Raw genomic sequence first — 14,087 nt, 5'->3', positions numbered from 1 at the left:
CCAGAGGTTACATGTATATACCACTTGTAATGTCATAATCCTAAGCATATAACTTTCCAGCCATCCATGGAGCGAATAAATGTAATTCCATTAAAACATGTAAGGGTATAATTTATGTGCTGATAGTTTCATACACTGAGAGATAAGGGTAAGTTGAGGGAAACATATAATTGAAAAACAGGACAACCATGGTAAGCCACATATAAGTGAATTCAGCTGATCGACCGATTCAGGTAAGTCTTTTAAAACAAAATTACAAAGTTTCTATCTTACCAACAGGTCCAAAAGATCACATATCACTGCCAGAAGATCTGAGACAATTAAAGGGGAGTCCATCCCCCTATATATAGCCCTGGCTCTTGCCCGGCCGCCGCTGACATCACCGTGCCTGATCCAGTACTGCACATGCGGCGAAAACAGCACATGCGTAGTGTCTCACGAGGGTTGCCATGGAGCGCGAACAATGTCCAATCCATTGGCCACCCTGGGCAATACAGGTTATTTATGTCAACTCTGTGACATGTAGTAGACGGCAGATAGACTGCAAGGTGTCCGCAGTGTCCTGCATAAAGGACCACACACTCGCTGGAGTAAAAACCAGTCCAGGCACCACCCCCACATGGACAGGAAAAGAGAACCAGTTGGGCCAGTCAGCTTCTCATTGGCCAAGAGTTAAAACAACAACACAGTGCACGGGGCCCACATATCCTAGTTACAATACAACAGATAACAATCTCAGTCATTCGAAGACAAACAAATATAATAACTGCAAAAACAACTACCATGGGGACGTGGCCAAGAGTGGATGTCTGTGCTGGATCTCTGCTGTTAAACAGGGCCAATCTCCTGCCATCTGGCTCCAATATCGCCTGCTGATAGCTTGCTGGCCCCATTTTCCCCCTATACCAGAGGAATCGTTCCTGGCCTGTGGGAGCGGTGTGGAGGCATCTGCAGGCTCCTTTGCCAACATGGCGTCCCAGACTGAGCAGGGGAGACAAACCTCTTCTACACAGCCGGGCCTGGCTGAAGTCCTGGCGGCCATAGCCACCTGTCAGGCTTCTACCACTTTTCTAATATCCAAAGTGTATGCTGTGCAGCTGGATGTGGGACTATTCAGGCAGGACATGGACAAAGTGAGATCCAGGCTGTCCTCTGCTGAGCAAAGGCTGGGGCATGTGCAGGACACTGTTGCAGACCATTCCAATGATCTCCGCTCCCTGCAAACCAAGATCCGTGCCCTGGAATACAAGGCTGAAGATGCAGAAAATCGCAATCGGAGGAACAATCTCCACATAGTGGGCCTTGCAGAAGGAGTTGAGTGCCCCCACCCGATGGAGTTCGTGGCGAAGCTGCTGTGTACCCTCCTGCCTGCGGTCCAGTTCTCACCCTTCTATGCTGTGGAGAGAGCCCACCATATTTCCCCCAAACCTGGGCCCCTGGGGACACGGCCACGCACCCTAATCCTGAAACTCCTCAACTTTAGAGACAGGGATGAGGTGCTCCGAGCTGCCAGGGTACAAAGGGATCTCGACTATCAGAACACTAAACTTTTAATCTTCCCAGATTATTCGGTGGAGACACAGAAGCTGAGGCGATCCTTTGACCAGGTTAAAGCTGCCATGTGTACCCGGGGTATTCGCTACAGTGTCCTCTTTCCGGCCCGGCTGCGGGTCCAAGATGGCGAAACTACCAGTTTCTTTACATCACCCAGAGATGCATCCTCCTGGCTGGAATCTTGGCCACCGCACCATTGAGAGGTGAGCTCTACATCCTTTTCCCAATGCCCTGCAGGAGTCTGTAGGCTTTGAGTCCTTTTTGGGTCGGGTGACTGCTCTGGACTGTTGATTTCCCATGCAGGGTCGTTAAGAGCTTAAAACGTTGCCTATGTGCACCGCCAAGTTGTTATTTTGCACCTGTTGTTCCTACTGTGTTCCTCTCAAGTAACACACTGAAGAATTGTGCCCCTGGTAAACCCAGGTGTTTTTCTGGTTAACCTTTTATCTAACCCTGAACTGTGGAAGATCCTGTTGTATTCCATATGCTGTGTTGCCACCTGTTGCCATTGGCAACCTCCTATGGGAAAATATGCTGATGTCTCCTTTTACAATGGAAAAGGGATGAGGAATTTTCTCTACCTTCAAAACCTATGGTTGCAGCTTGAGAGCTCTGTTACACCTCTTAATATGGCTGCTGGCGGACTCTAGTGGCCTTTTAAGGGAATTACAGGGTCCTTTTGTTTACAAGATCCCAGGGTACTGTTTTCTCACAATCACTGTTCTGCTGGGACACTTACCTTGGCTGCACATCAATACTTCCTGTTCCTCAGCAGTTACCTTAAAGGGGTTGTAAAGGTAAAAATTTTTTCACCTTAATGCATTCTATGCATTAAGGTGAAAAAACTTTTGACAGTACCGCCGCCCCCAGCCCCCCCGTTTTACTTACCTGACGCCTCGAATCTTCGCTCCTCGTCCTCGTCAGCTTCATTGCAGCTCAGCCTGGTCGCTGATTGGCTGCAGTGGATGGATTGAAAGCAGCGCAGCCATTGGCTCGCGCTGCTGTCAATCACATCCGATGACGCGGCGCGCCGGGGGGCGGGGCCGAGTGATACAGCGAGCGGCTATAGCCGCCGGCTGTATCACGGGAGCGCGCCCGCAAGCACTCACCACCGTGCGAGGGAGCTCGCATGAAGGTGGTAAATGCTTGCGGGGAGGAGCTGAAACAGCCGCCGAGGGACCCCAGAAGACCAGGTTCGGGGCCACTCTGTGCAGAACGAGCTGCACAGTGAAGGTAAGTATAACATGTTTGTTATTTAAAAAAAAAAAAAAAACATCTTTACAACCCCTTTAATGTCCTGGATGATCCTTTCCCATCAACGCATTACATATTTTTTTTTCTTTTTTTTTCTTGCCCATTTTCTTTTCTTTTTTCTTTTCCTTCTCATGCAGGAGAAGCCCTCCATTTTATTCTATTACTGTTGTAATCCTTCTACAGTGGAGATTCCATTTCCTCCAAGCTGACAGACTAACTCCACTACGAGACACTACGAGACGACACCCACTGGTCCACGCCTCCTATCATTGGGTGTAACACGTTTAAGGATGGATGCGGGGATGGCGCTCTCACGCGCCCGCGGGGGGGGGGGGTAGTGCAGAGCCGCGATCATGGCTGTTCTCTGTAAAGAACCGTGTCCACGGCTCTTCAACCATGTGATCGTCTGTGTCCGGTAATTGGCGCTCCTCTCCTCACACTGGTGGAGTGTGAGGAGAGGAGAGCCGATCAGCGGCATCTCCATGCAGGGGGACACCTACACATGTAATCAGGGCACTGATCATCAATGCCCTGATTACAATATAGTGCCGTGTCACCAATCAGTGCCCACCAGTGCCAGCAATCAGTGCCCATCAGTGGCAGCAATCAGTGCCCATTAGCGATGCCAGTCAGTACTGGCTATCAGTGCTGCCCATCAATGCCCATCACTGCTGTCGATCAATGCCCATCAGTGTCGCCCATCAGTGCCCATCAGTACTGCATATCTGTGCCACCTATCAGTGCCCATCAATGCTGCCTATCAGTGCCCACCAGTGCCACCTATTAGTGCCCATCAGTGCCTCCTAACAGTGCCCATCAGTGCCACCTATCAGCGCCCATAAGTGCGGCATTTTAGTGCCTCCTCATCAGTGCCCATAAGTGCCACCTCATCAATGCCCACCAGTTCAGCCTATCAGTGCCCATCAGTGCCACCTCAGCAGCGCACATCAGTGAAGGAGAAAAATGACTTAGTTACAAAATTTACTGACAGAAACTAAGTAAAATTTTTTAAAAATCGAAATTTTTGGTCTTTTTAAAAAAAAAAAAGAGCAGTGATTAAGTACCACCAAAAGAAAGCTCTATTTGTGTGAAGAAAATGATAAAAAATATGTTTGGGTACAGTGTAGCACGACCGCGCAATTGTCATTCAAAGTGTGACAGCGCTGAAAGCTGGAAAATGTCCTGGGCAGGAAGGAGGTGTAAGTGCCCAGTAGGGAAGTGGTTAAACGGTCCTTGGTGTTCCGCTTCCTCCAGAAGCATAACCCACATATTTGTGTACTCCAGGAGACACATCTCCAGGGATCCAAAACTACCTGCCTTAAAAAATCGTGGGTGGGTCTCCACTACCATGCCACATATTCCACCTATGCTCGTGGGGTCAGCATCCTAGTTAGAAAAACATTGCCGTTTAGGCTTATTGAAAACAAGACAGACACCCGGCTGGTAGATATGTGATTCTGCATGCTCATATATATGACAAGTCTGTGGTGTTGGTGGGGATCTATGTTCCACCCCCAGCCTCAGTCCAGGTTCTACAGCTTAATATGCAAGTTGTGATACAGATTGATACTAATGCGGTCTATCCTATGGGGGATTTCAGTATGGTCCCTTCCTCTGCTATGGATAGATTGTATACTTCGGCTCGTGTCTCTCCTGACCTCCGGCAGTGGGCTGACACCTTTACCCTCACGGATGTTTGGAGACACATGCATCCAAATTTGAGAGAATTCACTTGTCACTCTGCCACCTACAAGACCCCGTCTAGAATAGATCTGTTTTTTGCATCTTAGGGTACTTTGCGGTATGTCCAGGGCATGTCTGTGCTTCCCAGGGGTATCTCTGATCATGCCCTCTATGTCTCTCCCTTGCTCTGTCCACCCCCCCTGAATTCCACATTTGGAGGCTATCCAGAATTTGGGCGAATGATGAATGCCTACAGGAGCCACTAACTGCTTCTATTTGCAACTACTGGACAGACAACCAGGACTCTGCCTCTCCACCTGTGCTATGGGATTCCTTTAAATCCTGGGCTGGGGGGGAATACATTTCCAAAATCTCACGTATCAAGAAGGAGGCTGCCCATTCCCTGGAGGAACTGGAGGAGAAAGCAACTAGACTGGAGGCTGAATACGTTTCTACCCCGGATAGTGATCACTATAGGACATGGCAACAGGCATTACAGGAGTTGTCTACCAATAGAGTAGCCCAGATTGATAAAGCCGTATTATATTCAGCCCAAAAATTTTTTGAATTTGGGCAGGAAGAATGGTAGACTGCTGGCATGGTTAGGGAAGGGTAGCATCCCATCCACACCCATCGATTGTATTAAATATGCGACCAAACCATAACAGCATCCGACTGCATTCATCTCAGATTCAGTGAATTTTTTCAGGACCTATACTCCTCACAGGCTGGTTTCTCGCATTCTGACCCATCTCTTTTCCACAACTAGCTGTAGCAGATAGGGAGAGGTTGGATGCGGACATCACCCTGGGGGAGATTCCACTGGCAATGGGACGGTTGCAGGGAAGGAATGCCCCCAGGGCAGATGGACTGTTGTCCAAATTTTATAGCAATTTCATGGAGATTCTTGCTCCTAAATGGCCTCCCTCCTTTCTGATTATGAGGACCTGGAATCGTTGCCCAACTCTATGAATGAGGCCATTTTGTGCTGGTTCCCAAGCCCGGCAAGGACCCTCAGGATAGTGCGTCTTACAAACCCATCTCTCTCCTGAACGTTGAAGTCAAGATTTTTGCCAAGGTCCTGGCCAACCATCTGTCCCAGGTGATTGAGGACCTGGTTGATGTGGACCAGACTAAATTCATGCCGGGCAAGGGAACTGACATAAATATTAGACGCCTCTATTTGAACCTAACTATATCAAATAGGAATACAGCGCTGTCTAAAATAGGCCTTCAAGAAGATGCAATAATTGTCCTGCTTCTTCTAGAGAATATAACAATTAGGTCCTGCTGCAGTAATGTGAGATACACACAATAAGTAAATGTCCCATTCTCATACATAAGCAAGGCTCAACTGACGACTTCACATGCAAAGGAGCTCTGGAGAGTGTCATTGGGAACAGTACTACTATAACGGAACCCATGAAAGGTGCTGCTCATTTTTCCAAGTTAGAAGAAGATATTTTATGTTCCATTTGTCTCCATGAGCTGTCAGATCCGATCTTCATTACATGTGAATCTCCATCACATGTGGTCATGCCTTCTGCAGAAGCTGTAAAACCGAATATTGGGACGCCCCGGGGATCCAAGATTACTGCTGCCCAGAGTACAGGAAAATCTGCCACAAAGACCAGCTCATACCGGCCTACGGGCTGAAGAACAGGGTGACCAATGTCCAACAGGCTGTGATTAAACTGCAGAGCAGACAGTTTTCTCCTTTATATTGGGTTAACTGCTGACCGGGAGATATTCAGGGAAGACCAGAGAGGAGGAGACTTGCCATCTGATGGTCAAACATAGAGACTGTGGCGGGGATATAAGCCAAAAGCAAAGCTGATCTCCTTAAAAAAGAGATCAGAGCAGCTGGTAAGAGGCAGTCATTTTCCAGGTGGAAGGACTTTCCTATCTCAAATCACTTTTCTCTACGGTGTTTTCCAATTTGAAGTCACTATTATCTATGAAGGAGAGACATCCCTTTAATGTGAAAATTCAGTGACCAGCAACATTATCAGTTTTGACTATCTGTGTGAACATTAATATCTTCATTGACTTTATCATGACTCCATCATGTGAATTATTGCACAATACATTTCAGATTTAATATTGTGATGCAAAAGATTTTCTGCGGTTATTGGAATTTTCCTATTGCTAGGGAGCAAACATGTCCCTTAATAGATAGGGATATTCCATTACTTGCAGCAAATTATTAGTACTTGTATGGTCTCATATAGCGCAGTTTTTTTCTTTGACATGAACCTAACTATCACTCATGATAACCAAGGCTCTAGTCATATCTCTGGGAGGTCCTCCATCGCTTTGGGTTTGGCCCTAAGTTTATCCATGGGATTCAATTGCTTTATAATGCCCCTAGGGTGAGGGTCCACACGAATAACTGGCTCTCTGACCCCTTTCATCTTTTTTCGTGGTACACGGCAGGGCTTCCCTCTCTTCCCTAGTCGGTTTGCTCTAGAGCCCCTGGCCATTTTGATCCAGAACGCTCCGGATGTCCTGGGCTTTTGGCTGGTAAAGCTGGAAGAGAGGCTGTCCCTATATGCGGATGACGCATTACTGTACCTAAATGATGCTTGGCCCTCATTGTTGGCTGCTCTGTGGATTTTTGATAATTTTGGTAATTTCTCTGGTATTAAAATAAACTGGTCCAGGGCGCATGCGCGGCATGGAACGGAGCGGCCGCTTCTGATCAGAGCTCCGGTTCTCAGAGGGCTAAAAGCCACCTAAACGGGGACACAAGCATATAAAAACGGCTCAAAAGTAAGACATCCTGACTAACTGACTAAACTCATCCGAATAATGGAACCACACTGACATCTAGTGTCGTAACTTGGCACAACAAGCCTTAATTATTTTTCTGTCCACAGATCCTTAAAGCGGAGTTCCCACTGTTAGTTTTTTTTTTTTTATTAATATCCATATATTTTGTTTATAATGCTTATTTAAAGCACTCACGTGTGTGTTATTAATAGGTGCTCGATTGCCAATTTTAGAGAGGAATATATCTTATATTCATGTTTTGTGATGGTTTCCATTTTCCAGGTTCTGGTGAAACTGAGCGTCCAGCATGCACCGGTCATTTTTGCGCATGCGCCATATGTATGGCGCAGTGCCGCACACTTCTGATGTTGCCATCACAATGGGCGGCAGCGTCGGAAGTGCCCGCCCCTGTTGTGATGGCAGCAAATCCCTTGGCGCTGCCCAGTGACTCCTGGGAAATTATGGCAGACATCTCCCAAGAGTACTAGCGAGCGCGGGCGACGAGGGAAATGACGTCAGGCGCCTTGGAGAGGAAGAGGCAGATTACGAGGGACCCCCCCTAGCAACAGACCTGAAAAGGTGAGTAAAAAAAAAATAAAAATTTACAAAGGTTGTAATTTAGATTTAATGCTGCTGATTAATGTAAAAAAAAAAAATATGACTGGAACTCGGCTTTAATAGACTCAGAACAGTATTTTATATATTCTATTCTATCACAACACTGCCATCTTGTGTCCTATAATGGTAAGGCGTATCTCAGGGAAAAGACTCAACACTGCCATCTTGTGTCCTATAATGGTAAGGCGTATCTCAGGGAAAAGACTAAACACTGCCATCTTGTGTCCTATAATGGTAAGGCGTATCTCAGGGAAAAGACTCAAGCTATGGACACTTGTTGCTTTCTTTTACGGATGCTTCTCACAACTCTCATTAGACATGTACTTATACAGCAACACGGTTTACTTCAGTAGACACATTCCTCTCTTTTTTTTTAAATTATTCTAGAAACATCTAGATCTAACTCCTAGACATAAAAAATGTCAAAGTTTTTCTTTGTTGACCCGCTCATATATGCTGGTTATTAACATGGCCTGGACGTCAGTGGAACAATATACCTGTTGGACATAATAGACGATATCACAATAATACACTTCAATCTCTGGTATAGTGGTAGTAATATAGATTATTCACCACGTATTAGAAAACAATCATATCATTGATGTAAATTTGCTCTGAACCTGGTTGTTCTTCATCTCCACTTGATGTCTCGGCCACTTTTAGTTTTACCGGCTTTCTTTTCACAGTTGTAAATAACAGACACACCGACAGCGTCTTTACACTGGAGTATACTGGATAGAAGTCGCACAGTTATACATGTTCATGACATTGGAGGTGACGTCCCCCCTATGCCGACATGATTGGCCCCCCTCTCACTCACTACAAATTCTCTCACTAGAGACATTATTCCTGTTTTTCCTAAAAGATTATTTGTATATTTCTTCATGTGCCTCTTACTGTTATTTCTTGTTAGATTCAAAAACTTTTGATTCTTCTACTCAAAGACGGAGTTTAAGATCTATCGGTCGTATTAAGTTTCTCGGTCGGTTGGAAAATGATTTCTTTTCCATCCCCATACAGTTTGTTCACCACAAATATTGGTTACTTTTTATTAATGTTATATCACTTTTAGATATTATAGAGAAAATAAATGATGGTACAAATCTTTTTACTAGGCCTCAAGTTGGACATGTTTGTAAAGAATATAATCTGGACTTTGTACATCTATTTAACCACTTAAGGACCGAGCCTCTTTTTAGATTTGTTGTTTACAAGGTAAAAACTGTTCTTTTTTTGCTAGAAAATTACTTAGAACCCCCAAACATTATACATTTTTTTTCTAACGTCCTAGTGAATAAAATGGCGGTCGTTGCAATCCTTTATGTCACACCGTATTTGCGCAGCGGTCTTACAAGCGCACTTTTTTTTGGAAAAAATACACTTTTTTGAATTAAAAAATAAGACAACAGTAAAGTTAGCCCAATTTTTTTTATATTGTGAAAGATAATGTTACACCGAGTAAATTGATTGTCAACATGTCACGCTTCAAAATTGCACCCGCTTGTGGAATGGCGACAAACTTTTACCCTTAAAAATCTCCATAGGCGACATTTAAAAAATTCTACATGTTTTGAGTTACAGAGGAGGTCTAGGGCTAAAATTATTGCTCTCACTCTACCGATCGCGGCGATACCTCACATGTGTGGTTTGAACACCGTTTTCATATGCCGGCGCTACTCACGTATGCGTTCGCTTCTGCACGCGAGCACGGCGAGACGGGGGACATTTCAATTTTTTTTTTCTTATTTATTTTACGTTTTTTTTTTTTTTTTTTTACATTGTTTTAAAAAAAATTGTGTCACTTTTATTCCTATTACAAAGAATGTAAACATCCCTTGTAATAGAAAAAAGCATGACAGGTCCTCTCTAAATATGAGATCTGGGGGGTAAAAAAGACCTCAAATCTCATATTTACACTAAAATGCAATAAAAAAATAACAACAATTTTGTCATTTAAAAAAAATTTAAAAAAAATGGCCCTTTAAGAGCTGTGGGCGGAGGTGATGTTTTGATGTCGCTTCCGCCCTGCATTGTTATGGAGACGGATGGGGGCCATCTTCCCCTCACTCATCTCCATGCCCAGCAAGAAGAACACCTCTGCCGGCTCTGGTAAGTGGCAGAGGGCACCAGATCACGGCAGGAGGGGGGCCCTCTCCCGCCGCTGATAAAAGTGCCATAACCCTGGTAACCCATAAAAAACAAACATTTTAAACGCACCCCATCCCAACGAACTCGCGTGCAGAAGGAAACCCATACGTGAGTAGCGCCCGCATATGAAAACGGTGTTCAAACCACACATGTGAGGTATCGCCGCGATCGTTAGAGCGAGATCAATAATTCTTACCCTAGACCTCCTCTGTAACTTAAAACATGCAACCTGTAAAATGTTTTAAACGTCGCCTATGAAGATTTTTAAGGGTAAAAGTTTGTCGCCATTCCACGAGCGGGCACAATTTTGAAGTGTGACATGTTGGGTATCAATTTACTTGGCGTAACATTATCTTTCACAATATAAAAAAAAAATTGGGATAACTTTACTGTTGTCTTATTTTTTTTTTTAATTTAAAAAAAGTGTATTTTTTCCAAAAAAAGTACACTTGTAAGACCGCTGCGCAAATACGGTGCGACAGAAAGTATTGCAACGACCGCCATTTTATTCTCTAAGGTGTTAGAAAATAAAAAGAAAAAAAGAAAAAGTGTTTCCGCGCAAAGGACTAAGTACCAGCTTAAGGGTTGGAACTGATTGCTGGAACTGCTGCCTCTACCGATTACTCCCACTTGGTGGAGTAAATGAAAAGGTGAAAAGAAAACAAAGTAGATATGGCGCTGTTCTTGATAGCAGATACTTTTTTTGAAGGATTACAAAGAGATGCTAGTAAGCCCACTTCCACTACCAGTTAGTGGGAAAGATCAGTGGGAAGAAAGGAAGGTGGATACAGTTGAAGCTGTTAGTAAAAACCCCAATTAAACGTGAAATGGAATACCTGCTGAAACAGATCCCCCAATTTGTCCTATAAACGTGGTTGTGAAAAATAAATCAGACCAATATATGATGATTCTGGTATATTAGATAAAATATGTGTATGTGCTGCTAAACAGAAAATAGAAAGTGGTGTTGGGGTGTGATTAATGAATTTACATGCTGAAAACCCTTAATCCATTGTACCATAAATACAATCTGAAACGGTTAATAAGTGAAAAGATTATATAAAGCTCCATAGATTCCCCTGATTAAGGAATTTTCCGTCAATGCCTATTATGTCACAATAGTGCAAAATATGTAAACCAATAAACATGCTATAAATGAACCACCTGTTAGTTTTATATTCTATTAGTTAAATCAATGATCCAAAACTCATTCCAGATAAATAAGGTGCTCTTGTGCCAATAAATAAAAACAATAGTCCAAAAAACATTTAAGGTGAAAAAAGTGCTCTTGTGCCAGTGAAGCAATCCGTTTATCTAATCGAATTATCTTCTCTGTGATCACACCGTGTATGCCTTATTTGTGCTCCTATTACGGCTGCACTCACCAGATCCTTCTCCCCCTCCTGGGGTCTAAGGCGTCCACAGTATGTGCCACTGTGTAGCAATATGGGATTTAGAATCGTCTTTATTGTTGGTAATGAGAAAATGACATCATATGTTGAACATCATGAAAAGAGAGAGGGAGCCCAATAGCGTGATACTGTACCGATTGTTTACTATACAAACACGTGGAAAGGTACTCACATTCAGTAGAAATAACAAAAGCATATGTTGCTGACACCAGCGCTTGTAGCCGGAAATGATGCTCCAGATGACGCCAGAGTGACGAAACGCGTAGGGTGGAGTCAGCATATGTTCTTGCATCATTTCCGGCTACAAGCGCTACAAGCACGTGTCCTGTCCACAAATACACTGGCCCCAATTCCACCGCTATAGTCCTTGCTACAGCATCCCTGACAGCAGGCGGCGGAGTGATATTCAGCTGTCAGGGAGGCTGTACTCCCAGGGAACCACTTAATAGAGGTAGTATTGGGAAATGCAGCCATCTGCCTGCTTACTCCGCGACCAGGGACTGCACTCACAGGACTAACACAGCCAAATGAGAAATAGTCCCACTCGCAGCGCTGCCATTGTCCATTAGAAAAGGTGCTGAAAAGGAGACCCTGCCTATGATCAGGAGCCGGGGAGGGAAGAAGAGACCCTCAGACCCTGGTAAGTGCCTTACTGCCCAGCCACTCACCAGCGCCCCTTTCATATGGTGCCCATGGCACTTGCCATGGCTGCCATACCCTAGATACGCCACTGAAATAGGCATTCACGGAAAATTCCTTAAGCAGGGGAATCTATGGAGCTTTATATAATCTTTTCACTTATTAACCGTTTCAGATTGTATTTATGGTACAATGGATTAAGGTTTTTCAGCATGTAAATTCATTAATCACACCCCAACACCACTTTCTATTTTCTGTTTAGCAGCACATACACATATTTAATCTAATATACCAGAATCATCATATCTTGCTCTGATTTATTTTTCACAACCACGTTTATAGGACAAATTGGGGGATCTGTTTCAGCAGGTATTCCATTTCACGTTTAATTGGGGTTTTTACTAACAGCTTCAACTGTATCCATCTTCCTTTCTTCCCACTGATCTTTCCCACTAACTGGTAGTAGAAGTGGGCTTACTAGCATCTCTTTGTAATCCTTCAAAAAAAGTATCTGCTATCAGGAAATTATTAGTAAAAAGAACAGCGCCATATCTACTTTGTTTTCTTTTCACCTGTTAGAAAAAAAATTTATAATGTTTGGGGGTTCTAAGTAATTTTCTAGCAAAAAAACAAACAAACTGTTTTTAACTTGTAAACAACAAATCTCAGAAAGAGGCTCGGTCCTTAAGTGGTTAATTTTCCCAAAACATAACAAGTTAGACTCATTACTCACATATAAAGCAGAAAAGGCTCTTCGATGGTCAAAAGCAAAATGATTTCCTGTCTAGTAATGTATATTCTACAATATTTGCTCGCAAGCTTAATCAATCAATAAAACCCACCCATGTTTATAAACTAAAAAAATAAATCAATTGGTCACCCATCCCCACCCATTCTCCTCATTCTATTATAAACAATATCAACAATTGTTAACACCAAATTTAACAAAATGATATAACAACATCCTTAAAGGAGAACAGTTCCCAGACGAAATGCTTCTCACTAACACGTCTCTCATTCCAAAACCAAACAAAGACCACACATTGCCACACAATTACACACCAATTTCCGTAATAAACAACGACCTTAAGATATTCTGTAGACTGTTAGCCAATAGACTGGCATTAATAATTCCCTCACTAATCTCCCCTCACCAATCAGGTTCCATACCCGGCAGACAAATTACAGACAACATTAGATTAGTTACAAACATAATACAAGACGCAAATATCAACTCCACATCTGTGTTATTACTTAGCCTTCATATTAATAAAGCATTTGATAGTAGACATGTGCACTGACCAAAAATTAGTTTTTTTTTTCATTTTAATTTCATTCGTTTTTTTGCTGTTTTTCGTAAATTCCGAATTTCAAATTTTCGGATTTCTGAATTTCGAACTTTCGGATTTCCGAATTTCAAATTTTTGGATTTCCGAATTCCACATTTTCGGATTTCCAAATTTTCAAATTTTTGGATTTCCAAATTTCCGAGTTTTCAGATTTCTGAATTTCCGAATTCTTGGATTTATGAATTTCCAAATGTCACATTTTCTAATTTCCAAATTTCGAATTTTCTAATTTCCGAATTTCAGATTTTCTAATTTCCAAATTTTGAATTTTCTAATTTTCTAATTTCCAAATTTTGAATTTTCTAATTTTCTAATTTCCAAATTTCGAATTTTCTAATTTAGAAAATTTGAAATTCAGAAATTAGAAAATTCGAAATTCAGAAATTATAAAATTCGAAATTCAGAAATTATAAAATTCGAAATTCAGAAATTAGAAAATTTGAAATTCAGAATTTCTGAATTTTCCGGATTTTCGAATTTTCGAATTTTCTGATTTTCCGAAATTCAAAAATCTGAAAAAAAGAAAGAAAATCAATCAGTAAAATTAAAAATACTGTATTTATTGGTGTATAACACTCACTTTTTCACCATGAAAATCGGGTGCAAATAGCGTGTGCGTGTTATACACCAATACTTCAATTTCAGCTGCCTCGGAGGC

The 14,087-nt window shown here is 42.8% G+C and overlaps 1 protein-coding gene across 1 annotated transcript in view; it reads left to right on the top strand.

Annotated features, from left to right (window-relative positions):
* LOC141134360 (uncharacterized) overlaps positions 1-14,087 on the top strand; it is a 36,222-nt gene that overhangs the window by 8,278 nt on the left and 13,857 nt on the right. Inside the window, exon 2 of the mRNA XM_073623928.1 lies at positions 527-1,632. Within this exon, the coding sequence (XP_073480029.1) occupies positions 527-1,632 (1,106 nt within the window). The remainder of the gene's footprint in view (positions 1-526; positions 1,633-14,087) is intronic.

The sequence above is a fragment of the Aquarana catesbeiana genome, linkage group LG03 (assembly GCF_042186555.1).
Source record: "Aquarana catesbeiana isolate 2022-GZ linkage group LG03, ASM4218655v1, whole genome shotgun sequence".
In the NCBI taxonomy this organism is placed as follows: Eukaryota; Metazoa; Chordata; class Amphibia; order Anura; family Ranidae; genus Aquarana; species Aquarana catesbeiana.
Note: the sequence above shows the minus strand (reverse complement) of the source record. Positions and strands in the feature narration are given on the sequence as shown.